Raw genomic sequence first — 21,534 nt, 5'->3', positions numbered from 1 at the left:
TTTTTCCATCCAAAGCGCCCAGATGCACATAAGAGTGAGTTCATTTTCTATCTGTCAGGCAGAACGAGTTTTCTCTTGGAAGATAGATCTTTACACAAATAAAAACTATAATGTTTTCCTGATATAGGACAATTGCATTGTCCTACAGTTGGTTAAAGCATGCCAGATGCTTCAGGGTAAGAGTTCAGGACTCAACTAACGGTGATAGTAAGCTTGGCATTCAAATGTAGAAAATATACTGTTCTGAGGGAACACTGGCAAAGGGAATCACACCTTTCAAAGAAATTATGGAGAGGTTACCTCAGCCTCACAAGGTTAGGAAAACTGCAAGGAGCAGCAATATTTCATGTTTCCCTGTAGCCTTGATGGTTGGAATGTGGAAACTTGATGCCTTAGTCCAATAAAGGATCATTTTGCACACTTTCTTTTGTAGTATCAAGCTTTCATCATTTGGTCTTAATTAAAACAAATTTTGGAAATGGTTTCACTTTACAATATTACTTTTTATGGCGGCTGGTGTATTGCTATCTATATATTATACACACATCTATATGATTTTAGAAATTAATACTTATTCAGCAAAGGCACTAAATGGATTAAAAATGACAGTAAAGCCATTTATGTTACTACAATCTTTTTTAAAGAAATGTGGTTCTTCTTAAGACAGTTCGATCACAATGTATAATGGTTTCTATAAAATATTAAGAAAACAATGGGTTTCAACATTGATGAGAAATGTTTCTTGAGCAGCAAATCAGCATATTAGAATGATTTCTGAAGATCATGTGAGAGAGAAGACTGGAGTACTTATGCTGGAAATTCAGCTTTGCCATCACAGGAATAAATTAAATTTTCAGTATATGTTGAAATATAAGTTATTTCACAATACCGCCATTTTTGATCAAATTAATGCAGCCTTGGTGCATTTCAAAAGGTATTAAAAAAAATCTTCTTGACCTCAAATTTTAAATGTTTCTATTAGAACCTATTTGGTAGTAAACAAAGAATATTCTTCATAAATTTAATACAAAAAGATCATTTATTTTCTTCAATATTTTGCCAGGCATGCCAATAATACATAAGTAGTCCAACTGGACGCAAGTGCAAACTTTATAAGCACAACCGGTTAAAAAATAATCTAAATTAATAATACAATTTATTTTCTCATATTAACCATAAAATACCACAGCTGTAGAAAAATACTTTAACATCCTTTTTTTAGAATAAAAAAAATATACAATTGTCAAAGCCTTTTGTTTTGTTGTGCTCGGTTCTTCGGAAAATGCAAACATCTCCCACAACTGTCCGAAACCCTCAAATCCCCTCATAAGCCCCACATCACTGACGACTTGGAAAATGTACCTCTCGATACCCATGATGCCTTACCAGACACAAAAATAACATACGGAATATATTACAGAAAGACAAGAATACCCATCGAAAACAACGGTACAAGACATGTGCAATTACAGCAAACTTATGAATAAGAACAGGGAAAAAAAAGTACAGAAATGGTGTGAGAAACCAAACAAACAAACAGTGGCTATGCATGACCATGCTATGTTGAACTACTTAAATGTGCTTGTTGGGAGATTGGAGTATAAATTTATTCCCACCAAAAGTGCTAGAACAAAAGTAGTCTCTGTGAATCAGTTCATTAAAATGCAGGTGCCACCTCTCAAGAAGCAGAATGATGATAAATCTACTTTTCTGAAGAAAGAATCAGCGTCAGGTCTTCATAATATTTGACATAATAGGTTGGGTCCAATGAAGAGCGATGATGAATAAAACATCAGTCGATTTATCAGAGCTTTCCATTTCCTTCCTACAGTGCAGCAGGCACTTCCTGGGGAGACTCCGACTTGAGTTTTGGACAAAGTACAGACAGCAGAGAAGGTTCAATCCACTCTAAAAGTATAAACAATCCATTGCGGTGCATTGAGGAGTTAAGAACCTTGACCAAGAGCTTAAGAATGCTTTATTAAGGGGCTTAAAAATCTCTTTCAGATCTGCTGTAGACACACGCGCACACCTCTGCGGTCAGAAGGGAGGTCAACTCGCATTCACAGACCAGGACGGCTCTGTATCCCACACAAGACGACACTAAGACTTCACACGCACATACAAACGCTGCTGCAAACACCCGAGTAGACTGCCGCTGTCCAGTCCAAACTAGGCCAGACCAGTCTGGCAGGTTGAGTCTTTCGGTCTTTAACACAGATGCCCTAGGTTTGGGCAATAAAGTCTGTTGCTTAACAGATGAGCTCTTGTTGTATCTCGGGACGAGGTGGGAACGGTTCTGTGAAACTGAAAGTGTCCCGTCCTGTCTTCAGCTCCCCCTGGCCTGGGCAGGTGGGATATGAAGGGATGACGACAAGTTCTGGGGAAGGGACGGGACTTTCAGGCTCTGATTCGGATTGGCTGGCTTCTTGCTCATCTAGAGGAGCTTCCACAGCGTGGTGATGAGAGTTGAGCCTTAACCAGGGATGATTTAAACACTCTTCCACTGTTGCTCGTTTTCTAGATAGATAGAGAGAGATAGAGATCAACATTTAGTGATTTTTTTTTTGGTCAGATGTGCAATATTATGCAGCATCTTTTAAATCAGATTGTACAACATACAACTCAGGACTGGTCACAACAGAGTGTTGACGAGTCACATTCTTATATTGGCACATGAAATGATACAACAAAATTGTACTGCAAAAAAAAAAATTTTTAAAAATTGCATTAATATTGGCAGTAATGTTATGCCAGGAAAAGAAAAACAAGTTTTGAGTAAATTAATAAATATAATGAAGACTATGCATAAAAAGGGAGGGGGGGGGTTAAATAAAAGATTATTTTAGTTTTTTTTTTTTTAAAAATAGGAAAAAAGTAACGTTGTTTGGGTAAATGAATTTTAAAAAAACAAACACCTTTATTTGGGATAACACGTTGCTTACTAAGTGAGCAAAGACCGCGAATTTGGCCTATGATGAAAAATTATAAAGTGCGAGAAAATGTTAAGAGTGTGCTTTTTTTGTGAAATGATGCACTAAGGTTCTCATCAGCATTTGGTTTCTCCACCAGTCTGCAAAAATGAAAGACTCTCAGCACTCTCGTGTAGGTTTCTAGATTCTTCCTTCCCCAATTACTCACACACAGAGGAATTTTTCCACATTGCTTTAAGCTATCATTTTTCCTCTCCTGCTTTCTCAGTGGCGATGATCTACAAGCATTAAGTTTTATGGAGTGCAGATTATGGTTCTGGATCAGAGACCATGCTACTATCAGTTCTCATATAACAGTGATGGCGGAAGGTCTGGACTGCTATTTGTTAGACCAGCAGGCCTAAAAAGGCTTTTACCATTCATCAGTTAAAGCAAAAAAGCACAGGGATGTGGGGAAAAAATAAGACTGCAAGGCTCATTTCACTGTATATTCAAGACTCAGGGTCCATGACATTTTAATGAGAGATTGAAGCGTGAAATTACATGTCTGGAGCAGAGCCAACTGAAGCCACTCCAATCAGGTTATGTAAGCTTGCCAAAACAAAACTAGAGCATCACAATGTCGTTTCACTTCCACATTCACGAATAACAGCCAACTATTCCTACCTGGGGTTTTTGATGAGCAGGGACTGGATGAAATTCACAGCGAGGTCAGAGATGCCCTGAAAGACGTCCTGAGAGTAGTCCACATTGACCTGGGACACATTCAGGAAGGTCTCCTGCTTTTCTTCTCCCAGAAAAGGCGACTCGCCCGTGAGCATCACGTAAATCAGCACCCCAATGCTCCTGTAGGGGAAAAGCAGCAACACAGATCAGTACGGCAGAAAAACACGCCTTCAAATGTGATGTTTTATCACATGATAATAATCAATAAGCCTACCCTGCTAAAAGAAAAAAAAAATGCTGGTTTTAGTTGGTCTCCAGTATGGTCTGGTTTTGGATTTTGGTTGGGAGACCAGCTTAAGCCAGCTAAGACCAGGAAACCAGCTTGGGCTTCAAGCATGTTTTTTTTTTTTTTTTTTAAAGAGTTAGGCTTAGAAAAGTAATAAGACACTTAACAAGTCATATAGGTTAGAAAGTGTAATTCTGAAAGTGGACATGAAATTGAAATCAAACCTATATTCTAAACATGTTATAGATTGTGAATGTTTTATGTAATTTTTAATATGATGTTGGACAACAGATTTTTTTGTTCGTTTTATGTGCGTCTAATCTGTATGTGAAACTTTCTGTGCTGCCATTTTGGCCAGGACTCCCTGGTAGAAGAGATTTATATCTCAATGGGATAATTCCTGGTAAAATAAAGGATAATAATAATAATAATAGATCTTATATTGAACAATTTGTGCATATCCATTTTATTTTCTACCGTTTATTTAAACGTATAATTATTTCATAACTTCGTACTAACCCTAACCCTTACAATACAGAAGAAAAGATCTGTCACTACTTCGGTTACATCGGAACTTCAAACTACAGCAAGAATACTTACTTGGGGTTAGAGGTTTGTTCTAAACCCTTAGGCATGAATAAAAGTAATAGTGATTGTTTTAGTGAGCACCACTAATAAACATCAAAATATGAAAGACAGGAAATGGTATGTTGTTTAATGAATGGAGAAAAATGTACAAGGTCCGTGAAAACCACCTTTTACGTCATTTAAAATGCATGTGAACGTACTCTAGGTTATGTTCTATATTATCAGAGGGTTGTAAACTGATTGCACATGCTGACTTTTTACCATGCAGATAAACACGGACACATTTATTATACAACTAGATTACAGAAATGCATCATGCAACTTGTATCTGCTTTTATAGGCCCATTTATCCAGATGTCACCACAACGATACATGACCTTTTTATAACACCTCAACATGCGTGTCAAATACCACAAACTCTCTCTCTCTCACACACGTCTGGACTCTCAAAGAGTTCAACTTACCACATGTCAGTAGCTGTGCTGATGGGCTCATAGTCCAGGACCTCAGGAGCTAAAGGAAAGAGAGAAACAAACGTCTCATTACCCTTCACAACACAGCCACACACAAAAAAAAAGAGTCAATTTTCAGTATCGCAACAGTCTGATACTAAAGTGTTCAAAAACAATCAATGATACAAAAAAAAAAAATCCTGACACATGTACTGTAGGTAAGGCTAGAAAATGTTTACCATTTTTTGCCTGGTTTTTCTACTGATTTTCTAAGACTGAGGGAGTCACAACCAAGTCGATAGTCATGTGAAGTTTCAATAGTCTTAACAAGCTTTCGGTTCACCCCTCATCGCCACCATACTGAGCTTATAAGACTTCACATATCCATTTTTGCAGCAGTAATGCTGTGCGTGGGAGCATTTGAGGTTTGCAAATGAAGGAGGTCCGACTCACCCACATACTCGGGAGTGCCCAGGATCTCCCGTACCTCTGACACACTGTCCACCCGCCGAGACAAGCCGAAGTCGACGATACGGATGTCACCCAGCGGCTGAGCACTCGTCAACAGGATGTTCTGAGGCTGAAGAAGACATTACGAGTGTGAGAGAGAGCAAACACTGAATTGCAGGAGAGCAGAACCTGTTTCCCCAATAATAATAATAATAATAATAAAACAAATTTTTTAAACACTAAGAAAAATTACTGGTACTAATATTTTTTTTTATTTACTTTTTAACTGAATCCAATAGTTGCGTGTGATAAGTACCCTTCTTTAAATGCCCCATTAACCAATTATCAAACAGTTTCCACCTTAAGCGTGCACACAATAGGTTCACTAAACTCAAATGCTTTCTTTGAGTAACATCCCGAGGCACAAAACTAGCACGTGTAATGCAAGATTGAAGCCATTGAAAGTTATTCACAAACCCGAATGGGCATGCTTGATGAAATTAGTAACATTACTAGATTGAAGCACTTGATGTTATTACAACAGTGTGGTTAACTGTCTTAAGAACACTAGCAAATGTCATTCAGTCCCATTAATTTGCAAATGTTATCCAACTTTTTTGCTGACCTCCACCTTATGCAATAAATGTTGTTAAACCAAATTTTTAAAAAAATCCTGGGTGTACTATAGCCCGAAACAGAACAGAGGGGAAACTATTTGTAGTTCCTTTCTTTGTTACGCCCACATACACAGACATAATACAGCGATTTAATCAATTACTTTGGACATTCATGCATTTTAATTCACACACACACACACACACACACACACACACACACACACACACGCCTCATCTCAGATGAGGAAAAAAAAAAAAAAAGGGATAGCAGAGATCTTTTAGCCCTTAAGTGACTTTCAGGCATATTGGTTAACAAAACTGTTTTGATTCAATCCCACACTGCCAAGAATGGTCAAAAAGATGTTCTAGACATTCCAGGCCTCTGGTTGAATTATTATTATCATCATCTATATGTGCACACACATACAAACAGTACACTCACCTTGAGGTCCAAATGAACTACGTTGTTTTGATGGAGACAGGCCACGCCCATCAGAATCTGCCTGGCCAATCGGATGACGTCTTTCTCTGTGAAGGCCTCATCATTATCGGCAACACACTGGTTAAAAATTTCACCTCCGGCAGCACTGAAAGACAGAAAAAGAGTGAGAGGATTACAATTTAGATCTCAAATTATATTCTCACGTTACATGGTTCTAAGTTGTGTCTTACGGCACAAAAAAAAAATCCTATTAAATACATATGATTAGAGACACACAAAAAGACACAAACACATCCTCAACCACCCTAGAATAATGGTTTCAGAGATGAGGGTGAGGTGCGTTTTATTGTCCCATCTGATATCGGTGTTAAAGCCATATCAAGCATATAATGAGCTCAGTAAAACAATAACTTTACCGAGAAATCAACAGTACATAGGTACTCCACCCACATGTTGAGTGGTTTGAACTCCACGCCAGGTGCTTGCACTCGTTTCAATACATTATAATTGGGCCTCTCATGACGAGGCAGCTAATTATAAAATTAGAAGAGACTTCTTCCTTGCATAACCGTAGCGAAGGTTACCATGAGGATTTGCAGGCGGATACTCCTTTGGGCGATGAAAGACTGGGAAAATCAAGGCCATGTGTAGTGGATTTTGGGCCGGACACACACACACACTTCAGTGAAGAGTCTATGTATTTGTGTGTGGTGCGTGTTACATAACAGCTGAATCCAGCTGTATAAATGGGGGATTCTGGGTATCGCTTATCAGATGAGCAACTAGAGGCTTATAAAGTAGGGACACTGGGATATTGAGAACCTTTCGTCCCCTTTTAATCAAACACATCACAACAACTCAAGCCCTTCACCCTAATGGAATAAACCCTCCACTCTCAATCCCCGGTCTTCTGAAGTAACAGCAGCAAAACAAACCCCAAAGAGGTCTGTTAATGCTCACACATGTGCAGGGTCAAATCCTCACAGCCTTTCATGTACAGAAAAACATGTTTTGGTTTCGTTGTGCGTGTGAGAGAATTTCAAAGCATCTATAAAGTGGTTCAATGGGCTGACTCGGATTATTGATTGACCAAACAAGAGCTGCCGTTGCATAAAATAAATCAAACTTACAGGCTGGTGATGTTGACATCCCATTTTTATTGATTTCCCCAAATCAAAATGCCACTGCAATGGTAAACGATGAGCGATGAAACCAAAGCTGAACGTCAGAGGAATTGCAAGTTTACTCTGTGGTTTTGAAGCCATGAGAATTTGGGGCAAAGGCAAAGATTTGTCGCTCAAACTCTTTTTCTGGAACAGAACGCAAGGATAAAAACATGCTCATCCATTACCCAAGACCACCAAGAGCGCATTTCCCCTCTCACGAGAAGACAAGAGTGAGTACTCGGACTTAAAGGGTCTTGCAAAAGATGTGAAGTAGAGCTGCACAATTAATCGTTTAAAGATCACAATCTCGATTCAAACATCCACGCGATCTTATTCCTGAATGACAACGATTCAGCTATGTCTATTACAACTGTTTCACATTGCGAGTGTCAGTGTAGCATGAGAAGCACGTTTTGTCGCTATCCATGTTAATGAATAATTCATGCTGCTGCTGATCCAGAAAGAGCAACACAAACAGTCTTTTCAACCACACATCATTATTTCTGTGTTACAGACATTTAAATAACAAGTACAGGGATAAAAGTTTATAGTTCGTATAAACACTTATTCTCTACAGGAGCGATCAAAATGAAAGTATATTAACACTTGTATGTATTGTAACGCATATACTCTTCCCTCCAGGACGTGGCGACAACTGCCCATTTAAGAAAAGTATTTGTCATTGAATCATTCATTCAGGAGATTCCAATTGTAAAACAAGTCTTTATGAATTGAGACACTGACTCAATTTCATTATTTATTTATTTTTTGTTCAAATGAATGTATTTTTTGAAGACTTAAGCAATGAAAATTGTCAGAACCACTAGTAAATTGTTTTGAGTTTTCTAATCTTTTTTTCTTCAGAATCGTGATCTCCAATTTATATATATAAAAAAAACATGATTCTCAATTTATCCAGAATTGTGCAGCTCTAATGTGAAGAATGCTCTCCAAAAGGCAAACTATCTGGAAATCAGCAACTCTGAGAAACACGTTTGTCATCGCTAGCGATTCAATTCCACGAATATAGGATGGCTTGTATACATACCTGTGAACTGCATCAAAACTGCTTTCATACTCACCAAATGGTAACATACTCTACAAACAAACTTAGATCAACACCAAAAGTTATTCATTATATATTCATTAATCGTACCAGAACCACCAAAATTTAAGGGATTTTAATGTTGATATTCCTTAAAATCCCTTAATTTATGGTGCATCTGGTATTGGTACTAATAATTATTCTGTTTCAGAAGATCACAAGATTCCTACAGTAAATGAACGGTGTTCAAACTCACTTTCCAAGCTGCTCAAAAAGAACGAGCTGTGAAAAAGTCTTTAAACGCCAGATGTCTTGTCTCTCTGGCTTTATTTTGGGGTATCAACGGTCTGCTGAACCAGAGACAGTTGGACACTGCACATCTGCATCAGTCAAAAGGACTTTAAGCCATTGAAAGGTCCATTTCAGAGACTTTTGAGGGCGTTTGATCAAGCAGATGAGGAAAACAGAGAAGCGTGATGAAGACTAAGACTTATGACAAAAAGACTTACATAAGAGCTTTCCTAGAAAGATAAATGGCAAATTGAGCAAGGGAGGGCCCCTTTCATTTTGTTTAAAAGGAATGAAAAACAGATCACCACAAAGAGTAACTAAATTTTTTTTCCAAATAACATGCCTTCTCGGAGATTAATTCTGCTATGATGTTGTGGGTGGATGCTTTTTCCTGCCCAAAACAAAAGAGATCACCCTAAAATATCTATTCTGGTCTCTAGATCCTTTAAAGTAAATACAGACTGCTTAAAAGTAATAATAGTTTTAAGAAGATGAACTCTACAGTTAGGCCTGTTACTTTATCTGACCCATTTTCAAAATTTAACAGTCAGTCCCAAAAACATCCTAAAATCTCATTTTACACCAAACACATGTAGATGTGGCCTAGCAGTGGCCAGTGTGTTTATGTAATGGCCTGTGCTGGTGTTTCGCCGCAAATTTGTGTGGGGTGTCCGCGTATGTATGGTAAATGTGTAATTATGACCTTTCCTATTCTCAGTCTTACAATAGCTAGGGTTTTAACTTTAAACGGCAGCAAATGGTGAGAATTCAGTTTGTTTCTGACAACAGAGGATGTGGCGATGCATTGCACATGCAAGCGCGAGTACGTTTCAGCTCTGCTTTTAGAAGAAAAGCCACAGGAAATGGAAATTGAAGCGTCTCTTTCTGTCTGCATCTCTTCGGTTTAACTGGTTTTTACTGCTAAACCTGCCCACATCAAGTTTAAGGATTTAACTAACAACAGAAAACCAGAGTAAAAAGAATTGGACGCATTGTTCCTTACCAAACAGACTGTTCGAACACGAAAGCAGACACAGAAATATGCAAACATGCTAAACACCTGCAGCGTTGCATCTTTTCCTCCACTTCTTTTCTTAATAATTACTATATTAATAGTCACAATATAGCTATTTTGTATTTGATCTTTGTTATAAATAACAACAGATGTTCGAAAACAAAAAAAGAAAAAAAAAAATGAAAAAAGCGAAAACCCCAAAAAAAAAAAAAAAAAAAAAGTGGGGCTAAACTTTCTCATCATTTTTTTTTTAATATAAAGAATTTTGTATGTATATATATAAAAAAATTATTATTATATATATATAAAAAAATTATTATATATATAAAAAAATTATATATATAAAAAAATTATATATATATATATATATATATATATGCGCTTTGGGCAAACAGAACAACCAGACCATGACTGCGACTGAACTTGCACAACAATTGACGAAAAACAAGAAGCGTTACCTTCCTTATAAGGTAAACTTACTCCACAGGTTGTCTGCACAAATGCCGATGTGCGTGCTTACAAGTGACAGATTGACACACAGCTGTCTCTTCAGAGGAAGTGGCTTAGCTGTGTGCAGCAAGTGGGCTGACTATGTTTTTTTGTGGCATGTTACCTTTCAGACCGAGAGATATGATCTACCAATTCTCAAAACCTCCGTCATTCAACCAGTCAGCATCCTGCCTCTCTGTACACGTCAACACACAATATGCACAAAAAAAAAAAAAAAAAAAAAAAAAATCAGGTTGTTGATATAATGCAGAATTGGCAACAACACAGATAGTATGGGGAAAACATAAAATTCCTTCAACAAATTAAGGGGAAAAAAATAAGGGAGATTTGAATGATAGATACAGAGAAAGCTTATGAAAAGCATTTAAACTTAACGACCTCTCATTTCCTCCTCATTAGTAAACGTTATCAGCTTCTGTTTTACTGGAAACACTAAAATAGTGCGATTACACTTCAGCGGAACATATACAGTAAACAATTTTCTCAAATATGTGGTGAACGTCAAAGTGTTAAATAAAAAATAAATAAATAAAAATCACAAAAAGTGTACCTTTACAGCCCGTTGTTCTAAATGCATCACAACTTTGTGATATTTTACGTGATTTTACATTTTTACGTCTACCATTTTTTAAATTCAAAACATTTTTAAATGTCCTGGCTGCTCTTTTGCATTTAATAGCACTCATTTTGCGTTACACAATGAAAGCCATATAGGTTTGGAACAATGTAAGGGTGAGCTATTTTTATTTGATGAGTAACACAGTGAATAGGTTTTCATGAAAACGCACATGTCTTTACATCTATCGGTCAGGTCTGAGTCAGGTCTGCTGCACATTTTTCCTGAGAAGATCAGCAGAAAAGGGCATGGCAAAGGAAACAGGTTTGGTATGATTTTGGCCTAGTTGCAATGTGGTCAGAAAAACTGCACTCACTTTGCGGTGCTTTCTGAGAAGCGTTCGGATTTGAGCTTTCACAAGGACCAAACACAAGACCACCACATTCTCACTTGGGAATTTATACATTTGTCTCTTTGATTTATTTTTATGGTTGTTGTATTGGAACATTCAGCTCACTCAGTTAAAAGAGGAACTAGCTCGACTGTGGTCTGCGGTAACCTTCAGAAAGGTACAGACAAACAACACGCTTTCAAACAACAGCGTTATGAAAAATTCCTGTTTTGATTTACCCGCTGTGCCATTTCTTTGTGCCTGTAATTCTAATCTTCAAAAGCCCTGGTGACTCGTGAATAACAAAATTATGGTGTGCAATGTCCAGGTCGTCATAAAACACTCTGCATAGCCCTTAACTTTTGCAGTCAGAGCATGTAACTACATAACTGTGTGAGTGCGTGTCTTACCACTCTAATACGAGGATGATCTCTGTGGTGGTCTCATAGACCTCGCGCAGCGCCACCACATAGGGACTCGCCTCTGCTGACTCCAGCACCGCGATCTCGTTCAGAATGTCGCCGCGGCAGTCCTGACCCTTCCGCCTTTTCCGCAGGAACTTTGCAGCATGCTCCTTGCCAGTAGTCTTCTCCACGCACTTCTTCACTACTGCAAACTTGCCCCTGCGTGCACACAAACATACACACAAGAGTGATTAAATAAACAGTTTAGGAAATGTTTGGGGAATGAAAATGAGGAACTCACAATACAAGCACTTTGAGTAATGATATTCACGTTGAACTATTAAACATGAACATTTATTACACAGCTCTCCAGAACAATTGGTTCCAATCAAGCATTTGCAGCATATAAAAATATATACACATACACACACAGATAAGAAAAATAAATAAATAATGTAAAAAAAATGTAAGAGCAATACAAAATTCTAATAAAAACTTATCAAATATTTATACTTTTAAATATTTTCATTCATTAAATAGCAGAGGGCCAAGCATGCAAAACCGGTTCATAAAGTTAGCATGGTGATAATGACTTGTTTTAAGAGTGTTGCAGACTGATAAGACACTTGTCGTTTTTTTTTTATTTTTTATAAATGCTGCATCTTTCACACACACACACTAAGCAAATCTTCAATCCACTTTTACAAGGAAGTGTTCATCAAATGAAAACGTTTTAAAATCACATAACATTAGAACATAAGTCACTAATTTTATGGCAACTATCATGTTTTTGTCTTTTTTGTAGCTTAACAGCCATGATCTGCCACAAATCAAATCAAAATCCTTTTTTTACTCAAACAACAGCATACAATTTTGGAACAGAATAAGCAATGTCCAATGATAGGTGAACAGGTCTTTTAATACGTTTTTTTCGACATGCACAGTACGAACTGACGTCAAAGTTGGTGTTGTCATCATTATTAGATCATCAGCCCATTGATGATGAACTGTGAACATCTTTGTATTCATTCTTAACCTGTCAATTTTGCACTTGACATGATCATTCCCTCCCTTCTCCGTTTGCAACGGGAGCCTGACATCCGAATGATAAGAATGACAGTTGGAGCCGTCTGAGCTCTGAGGGCGCACACACGCACGCGCACACACACACACACACACACACACAAATATCCTGCCACCTCCCTCATCTGACCTCCCATCACCTCATCTATCAGTCAAAAGACACACAGGGCGCTGCACACACACACACACACACACACACACACACACACAAAGAACAGGCCTGTCAGCGTGGACATTCTCTTGTTTGACAGCGAGAAGGACAAATGGCTCTTAACCACACCTCCTCTTCAGGCCATCTCAGGTCAGACAGACCACCCAACACTCCTCCATTGAGAGTCAATGGTGTCCACTCCTCCCACCGTCTAGTTCAGCCAATGACCAAACATGACACTTACAAACAAAATACAGCCCCCCTAAATGACCTCTCCTCTGTCCACTGCTCGTCTCTTCCCATCAACGTCTCCATTAACACCCTACTTAAAAGTTTAACACGGACACGCAAAACGACAAGTGGAAAATAAAGATTCCGGATGTAGCTTCAGTTGGGCATCTCAAAGACCTAATCAAATGGCCAAGCAAAGATGTCCTTCCTGTGTTGACACATTTGCTATTGAACAAAGACAGGGAAGGACTTAAAAAGGGGTTAACTTTAAAAATGACTTATTTTTACAATTTCGTTAATACTCAAATTAATTTTTTAATTAAATAGATAATTAATACTAAAACAAAATAATTTAAATAATAAATAAGTGAATAAAAGTAACTCATTGTATAGAACATTTTATGGGCTCATAAATTGAAACATTTTGGCCAATTTTGCCAAAAGAAATAGACTACTTTAATATGTATATCTGCTAAAGATAGGCTGTGTCATTTTTGGCCACAAACCATTAAACATGGGGGTTTAAAAAGCTTTTGTTGTTGGGTTTTGATGTTAACAATCCCTCTGATTGCAAACCATTACAAAAGTCCCTGAAAATTTCCAAGGGTGCAAGCCAAAATGCATCCATTGACAGTGTTGGAGTGATTTTCCTGTTAAATGCGAGTGTGGTTGGCAGGATCGATGTGAAGTGAGCATGTTCCAGCGTCTGAGCTCAGAACACAGTCGGACTACAGAGTTCACATGGAGTACAAGAACCGCATGTGACGATGCCAACTCTCAGAACAACCCAGTTGTTTAGTAGGAAATTATCCTGAACAAAAAAATGTTTGACTGCTGCAGACATGAGAGTTTATCATTTCTGAATTGCAAAACACACATAAAGTGTTGAATTGAGAGTCAAAGGGCACTGCCATAATTCTGCCAACCTCACATTTCTCCTGCCCTCTTCTCAGAGGGGTGAATAGAGCTGGTTTGAAAAGTCAGGCATTCTTCAAAGTTCTTCCCCCAGAAAAAAAAAAAAAAAAAAAGGCTCAAGCCAATAATGCTCAGCACTGCAAAGATGAATGAGAAATCAGTCAAATACCACAATACTCTGAAATGCCAATGAATACGGTCAGCCTCAATCTAAAACAATGACTGGGCGGGAAATGTACATTCATCTTTGGAGATGACCCAGATACTCTGGTGGTTAGACTTCCTGTGCAAAAATCACACCTAGCGTCTTCTTTCACAGTCTATCGGTCTCCATCTCTCGGTTTCATTCTCATGGCCAGATGGTAGAAACATGTTCACTTTGAAAGTCAAAGAATGGATAAACATTTAAAAGACCAAAAGCATGCACGTGTGCATGAACACACAAACACAGGACCATTTAGACACAAAGATATACAATCTCAATCCGTTATTAAAGGGAAATCGTACAACCCCATTATTAAGTGAAGGGCTGAATCACATGCACAGCTGGCCTGTCTGCTACCGGTATGGCAGAAGGCTCAGTCAGCAACCCAGAATTCTGCAGTAAAACATTCCTCACACAGACCACCTCGGATAGAGGATCACTCAATTCTCAGCTAAACTCATGAACTTTATTGGCTTCCTGAGGATAAAAAGTGTAGATTACCAAAACAGCCGCACCACAAGAGGAAAAAAAAAAAGTGTTGAGTTTCATTAAAAAAAATAAAAAAAAAGTTTAAACTATGTATGAAGTCAATGGAAAGCTTGCGAAAAGGTAGTTCTAGGACTGATTAGGTTGTACATGAAGCTATCTGTGGATGTAGTTCCTCAAATTTTGGTGCATGATCAGTGATAGGATTTTGAAGGTTGGGGATAGACTCATTTTTGGATACTCTAGGAGGAGCTCCAAAGATGATATGCTTAAAAATACCCTCTAATCTCACCGAATTGGGACACAACTCGCAAGAACTTTAATGAACTAGGACATCCACTACACTATGTCCGGTAACCAGCTATGGAGATATTCAAGGAGAACGGACATAAGTTTATTACAGCTTTCCACACTTTGTTCTCTCACAGTGTCCATTTCCGCACCAATGACAACTTTTGATTCTCAAAACATTAATGAGAACAAGTACTATTGTTACAAATCAGAAAAATTCCGAAATAAGGGGGAGAAAATTACTGGAAATGGAAACAGAAGTAAACACCACTGATAACTAAACTGATCTTCCATCAACTAAACAAACAAGTTGTCTGGGAACAAACTTGGGATTTGATCTCGCTGAATAATAAGGAAATTGCTGTTGGAGCTTTGTGTCAAATGAATGGAGTGCTGACAACAGGGCCAGATGGTTTGGCCATTCAGTAAAATGAGTGTGTTCGGCCAGTCAGCCACACACACACACACACACACACATTTTACCATCCAAGTTGGTTTAAATGCAGGGAAAATCTAGGCCAGCGAGTATGTTATGTTCATGTGGAGAGCTGAAGAATGATTTTAAACGGTGACCCATCACTAAAGAAAGATTTTGGTTGCACTCAGAGAAAATCACAGGACAAGCTGACCCGCTCAGCTTACTGTGAACTTCTCTGCTGCAAGGCTACTTTCACATGAAGATGATGTTTGTAGACATATGATAAAAGAAAAGAGGAAAAGGGATGAAATCCGATTAGGTTACGCTGAAGGAATGCAAGATATTTGCGCAACCGTCTCCCTCTGCCTACACTCTAAAAAATGCTGGGTTGTTTCAACCCAACTTTGGGTCAAATATGGACTAACCCAGCTGTTGAGTTACATTTTTTAATTACATTTTTAACCCAAAAGTTGGGTTAGTCCATATTTGACCCAAAGTTGGGTTGAAACAACCCAGCATTTTTTAGAGTGTACCTAATCTCCACATCAATATCCACCAACATCTGCATTCCTCATTCAATTCACCACTAAGGTAAGCAAACCAGATAGGCAGCATTATAAAAATAATGGCTTGCCTTGTGACTCATGCATGTGGTCTTTTCGTGCACTTTAATTACAGGAAAAACTTGTGAGGATTCTAAGGCATGAGTAAATTGTGCCATCTCACATATTGTGTGGCAAAACGTGAAGTTTCAGAGAGAACCAAATGCCAGCTAAATCCAGTCCAAATCGAGACATTTTACAACCCAATCCAAGTTACCCATCAAATTGGGTTAAATGATGTGGAAAAGGCAATGAGAATTAAAATCCAGAAACCTGGAAAACAAAATTCACCTAAAGGCAGCAGAAACAGACCATGCAGTTGTCAACAAGCACAGCATGAATGTTTAAATGAACACATCTGCCCAAGAGAAATCAAGTTACAGTGGTCAAACGATACCATCATCTTGTCTATAATTAGTCAGTGGAGCATTAGAGAACAAGGTCACGGCAAGCAGTGCTATATCCATCACACACTGGTCCAGTGCGGCCCTGAATTAACATTTTACATTGTTTACTTGAGAACACAGAGGATCCAAGTCTGGTTTGGTCAGGCACAAGGCGCCCCTGGAAAATGTCAATAAGAATGTCCGGTGGTTCACCTTTGTTTGATTCATCCCGGTGAACCGAATCGTTTGAACCCATTCACTAAAACGATTCGCTACGATTTGTTCAGTAGGCGACAAGCCAATTTGGCTGTAATGATCAATGAATCCTTTACACAAATTATTTCGTTCATGAACAAAACAAGTCTGAGTATCCTTTATTTAAATGCGTGTCTATAGTTTGACTAAAAACGAATCTATAAGTCTATAAATAAGCATTCCCCTCACAAATTAAAAAGAATTCATTTTCACCTGTGGTGCAGGGCATCAAGCCATACTGTAAAACAACAATCTAAATAACCGCTTTATGTCAATTGAATTGTCTTTATTCAGAAAAAAAACAAAACACCGACTGACTTGTGGTCGTTCAGAGCACCAACCAATGAAATACTTCCTCACAGCAGTCACTGGTACCCATTGTTTCGCAAGGAAATCCAATAAAGCGTTTCACAAAACTTCAGTGGACGAAAATATGAGTCAATGCATGGAAGTGAACGACAACGATTCGTTGAATTAACATATTGGTTTAGAAAAGAAACTCTACTAACTCACCTTATTGCAGCCCCTGTTGATCTACACTGCAAGGAAACTAAGCGAGCCAGAGAACGGTCCTATTATAATAAACGCAAAGATGCACGAATGTGCGATTAACAGACAGTTTGGATCATTTTATAAATTAGTGTAGTTCGTTTGCAATATTGGCAAGCTGCAATAAGGGCTCAAATCTATCTGGCTGATCCTCAGATTACACGTGCTGGAGCCAAACAAATCTCTCTCGGCTTCCAGCTGGCAGTGATTCACTCCCCAATTAAATCTCACGCCAGTTCTCAACTCTGTGAAACTGCCCGCAGGCACATGACTATATTTATTGTACACATTTGAATCATTTAAACGCGCTAATTCGTCTATAGAGTAGATAATTTACAGTGGTTTACCTGCCAAGCTCTTTGCCGACCAGAGTAATGGGAAGAAGATTGAGTTTAATGAGAAAAGGGCATTCCTGCGTTGGTTTGTCTGCCTCTCTGGGAATAGCTTATGTAAGACTGTTTTGCTTGACCTAAAGTGGTTACATCAAGTTTTAAGGAATGACAAGCTCTCCCAAGTCTTTCTGTGTTTGAAATGTCTAAACATCCTTAAAACAAGACAAGCCTACTTGAGAAGTAAAGTTGTGTAATGTCTTTTTCAGGGAATACACAAACTGAATGGAGTTTATTTTTCTTACCCAATTCAGAAATGGTTTGGCTGTATACAGTAGAGTAAAGGCGGGGGTCTTGTGCAGGCCTCCTTGGTAAATCTGACTGCTTAAATAGTTAAACTCTGAGAAATGTTTGCTGGCAGATGGCTGATGGAATCTCAGCTGCTTTGTTTTGCTCTACAGGACCAATGTACCTTGACTGAGCATTTGCTCTCTTTCTCTTTCTCTCACTCTTGACTGCTGCTTTGGCAAAATAGGGAGCTGTGGGCTGCATTTTTGGCTTTGCTGTCCGTTTATGTGAGCGTGTGCACTTTAGTTTAAAAGGTCACAAGGGGAGATGCAACTGTGATGTGTGAGCTAAACAAGCACCTATTGTCATGCATATGTACGTCTGTTTGTGGGGATGCCAGGCTGTGTGTTGCTATATGACGTGGAGGCCTGACGTAGTATTGAGGAAGGAGCGCAGCAGGCCTATCGTTTTTTCAATCAATCCATTGGTTGGAACACATGAAAACAAAGGAACTTAGAATGAGAGAGAATTGAGGTTTTATCGGCATTGCTCAGTCATGAGATTAAGCATGTGTTGGGGAAAAATCATTTCGCTTTAATGATGATCATGTTCTCTAGCATGATTTGAGAATGATCCATCATGCTTTAATAGAACCAAGAACATCTGACCATCTGTACAAAGACTTCACATGATCAATATCACAAATTCACAGATTGACTTATTTGATTAGTAATGTACGATCTTATATATATATATATATTAATATAAGCATTAACATTCAAATGAATAGTATTCATGTTAATATATTGATGTAAACATTAGTATTATTTATATTAATATCAAACTTTATTTATTTCAAACTTAAATTTTTTTTTTAAGTTTTACCATTTTAAATAATAAATGTATTATTTCAATTGGTAAATCAATCGTATCTTACAGTGGCAGAAGGAGAAACGCTGGTATTGAGATGCCCTCGAAAAAACTTCAGTGAGGATGGACACATGGAGTGGAGAAATCCACAAGGCCATCTTTTGTTCTTTAACAATGAAAAAGGTGAGGGTGTGAACACTGTATATTGAAGAATGTATTTCAAACACATTTACATTTCCTCTTTATTGTATCTCATAAACATCAAAAATGTATTTCACGTTCCCCTACAGCTCTAAGAGACTCAAGGAGCAGCATTTTTCATTTAAGCAGCTCTGAATATACATTACACATGTCTAATGTTACCTTAAAAGATGAAGGGCTTTACAGATGTCTACTGTATGACAATAAAGTCATTTCAAAAAGATTTAAAGTAAAAGTATTAGGTAAGTATATTTACTTCTCATCTTTTCCAAAAACATGCATCAAATATGACTATTAAATATGAAATTAAACTCTTTTTGTTTGGATCACAGAAATTCCAAAAATAGAAATGGCAGAGTATAAAGATAAAACAATCATCAAGTGTTCAGCGGCAGCGAATGGCCACCCACCTGAACTCTCTTGGCAAATCAGTGGGGTTGAAATCGAAGGTAAGTTACGAGAAGTGTCAGAGTGGGCAGACAGTTAGGGGGGCAGACAGGTGTACACACATACTTACACACACACACATAGGTTTGTTTTTGTGAAAAGTGGGGACATCCCATAGGCGTAATGGTTTTTATACTTTACAGACCGTATATTCTATTGCCCTACACCAACCCTACCCCTAAACCTACCCCTCACAGGAAACTTTGTGCTATTTCAGATTTTCAATACACTCCATTCTGTGTGATTTATAAGCGTTTTGAAAAGTGGGGACATGGGGTAATATCCTGAAAAGTCACCTTCTCCTTGTAATACCTATGTCATACCTTTGTCATTATACAAATTTATGTCCTCATTTGTCACAAAAACGTGCACACACACACACACACAGAAGCTTTCACTTGAACAGTTTCACAAGGCTGACACTAAACCGTATGCTTGAGTTATTAAATGAACATGCAAACACAGCTTCAATGCAAGCTGTTAAAATGTAATACTGCCAATAAAAGTATTCTCTGAACAGAAACGTATTTAACGGTCTATAGTCTGATCTAGAGGAAAGGCCAAATCTGTATAGTTTAAACAGGACTTTAAATCTCAAACTGCACATGTATTCAACTTTTCCATTTTAATATAAAGCTTGAAATTCCAGTAACAACTCATGAAAAAACCATGGGGCTTTTTTTTATCAGGTTGGAGGTGTAAGGCAAATGACATCATAGTTCAGAATCATAAAATCCAAGTTATCTCTGACAGTGATAAGAGTTAGTGACAACAGAGTGCTCAACTTCCTGTTTCTTAGGTTCATCTGAGAGCAGTCAGCTAGGAGCTCACCGCTGTGTGGGAGGAAACATCAGAAAAATACAGAGTCGAACGCAAGCGATCATGTAAAACTGCATGAAACTGTTTGAAAGGTAGCAGCATGAGACAGATTTGTCCACATCCTGCTGTTGTGTGCACATTTACTGAGACGAGCGCACGCTATAGAAACACATGCAGCTAAGATAGAACTATATTTATTCAAATCACACGGAAGGTAAATGTAAATGTCACACCAGCACACACAAAAAAACTCTTGTGTTTACTGTCATGCAATCAACAGTATTGTGTAAGCTGTCAAGGTAAGAATGCAATTAGAACAGACACAGAAGTCTCATACAATAGAGGAGGAATTTTATTTTGAAACGCACGTCCATGCCAGTGTATGTCATTCAACATCAGCTCTTCCATATAAAGCCAAAACATCCACAGTATTATAATGGAGACTGTAATAATGCTTTGTAATGCTTCACTATACATAGTGGTGACCAAAGTCCATTTACATGTAAAAAAAAAAACTAAATTGTGCTTTTATATCTTATACAGTTTTTTTAATAAATAATAAATTTTAATAAATCTTACAATTTATCGCAGTTTCTCATTATTGCAACTTTAAATCATATTTATCTTCATATTGTATCGTAAAACCTTTCATCATATTCATCTGAACTTAATCTCACAATTATCTTTTCCTTGTTTCGGTGAGGCAGACTCAGGCCTCTTTAAGTGACTGATTGGTTGCAGTGTTATAAATATTTCAGTTTCCACCTGGCTCAAGTTTAGACCGGAGATCACTTTTTTTTCAACCAGCAACAGTTTCTGTATACAATACCAAAAATGTGGGGCCAGTAAAAGTAGATTTTCTCTAAGAAATTAATACTTTCATTCAACAAGGATGCATTAAATTGCATCAAAAGTAACAGTAGTTACTGTTTACAAATGCTACAAAAAATGTCAATTTCAAATAAATGCGGAACTTTCTATACTCATCAAAGAATCCTGAGAAAGGATGTATCAGGGTTTCCACAAAAATATTAACCAGCACAACTGTTTTTACCATTGATAGTGATAATAAAAAATGTCACTTAAAGGCACAATATGCAATTTTCGCCGCTGGAGGGCGCGTATTCAAAATAAACAAATAGACAAAGGCGTAGTTAGATGATGCCGTGACTGTGTGTGGAATCATGTTATCATGG

The 21,534-nt window shown here is 37.9% G+C and overlaps 2 protein-coding genes across 2 annotated transcripts; one reads left to right on the top strand and one right to left on the bottom strand.

The window, feature by feature from the left end:
• Positions 1-1,020: 1,020 nt before the first annotated feature.
• LOC107568271 (serine/threonine-protein kinase 17A-like) lies at positions 1,021-18,265 on the bottom strand. Its single transcript, XM_016254208.1, has 8 exons — positions 18,186-18,265; positions 17,732-17,818; positions 11,819-12,031; positions 6,435-6,579; positions 5,379-5,505; positions 4,938-4,986; positions 3,600-3,779; positions 1,021-2,520 (listed from the first exon to the last, which is right to left on the bottom strand). The coding sequence occupies exons 1-8, from the start codon at positions 18,263-18,265 to the stop codon at positions 2,253-2,255; spliced, it is 1,149 nt and encodes a 382-aa protein (XP_016109694.1). The 3' UTR covers positions 1,021-2,252.
• Positions 18,266-18,339: 74 nt separating this feature from the next.
• Positions 18,340-20,285, top strand: LOC107568262 (cytotoxic and regulatory T-cell molecule-like). The gene is made up of 5 exons (XM_016254202.1): positions 18,340-18,343; positions 18,941-19,054; positions 19,162-19,314; positions 19,405-19,521; positions 20,209-20,285. The coding sequence occupies exons 1-5, from the start codon at positions 18,340-18,342 to the stop codon at positions 20,283-20,285; spliced, it is 465 nt and encodes a 154-aa protein (XP_016109688.1).
• Positions 20,286-21,534: the final 1,249 nt, after the last annotated feature.

Source organism: Sinocyclocheilus grahami, unplaced genomic scaffold (genome assembly GCF_001515645.1).
Source record: "Sinocyclocheilus grahami isolate Dianchi unplaced genomic scaffold, SAMN03320097.WGS_v1.1 scaffold27.1, whole genome shotgun sequence".
Classification (NCBI taxonomy): domain Eukaryota; kingdom Metazoa; phylum Chordata; class Actinopteri; order Cypriniformes; family Cyprinidae; genus Sinocyclocheilus; species Sinocyclocheilus grahami.
Note: the sequence above shows the minus strand (reverse complement) of the source record. Positions and strands in the feature narration are given on the sequence as shown.

Bases quoted from the DNA above. Each gene is read 5' to 3' on its own strand.
- LOC107568271 (XM_016254208.1), bottom strand. From the start codon at position 18,265: ATGCAGCCCACAGCTCCCTATTTTGCCAAAGCAGCAGTCAAGAGTGAG. The intron at 17,819-18,185 runs GTACATTGGTCC...AGCTATTCCCAG, and splicing joins AGAGCAAATGCTCAGTCAAG to AGAGGCAGACAAACCAACGC. The intron at 3,780-4,937 runs GTAAGTTGAACT...TTTCCCCTACAG, and splicing joins AGCACAGCTACTGACATGTG to GAGCATTGGGGTGCTGATTT.
- LOC107568262 (XM_016254202.1), top strand. The intron at 19,055-19,161 runs GTGAGGGTGTGA...GTTCCCCTACAG, and splicing joins GTTCTTTAACAATGAAAAAG to CTCTAAGAGACTCAAGGAGC. The intron at 19,522-20,208 runs GTAAGTTACGAG...TTTTTTTATCAG, and splicing joins CAGTGGGGTTGAAATCGAAG to GTTGGAGGTGTAAGGCAAAT.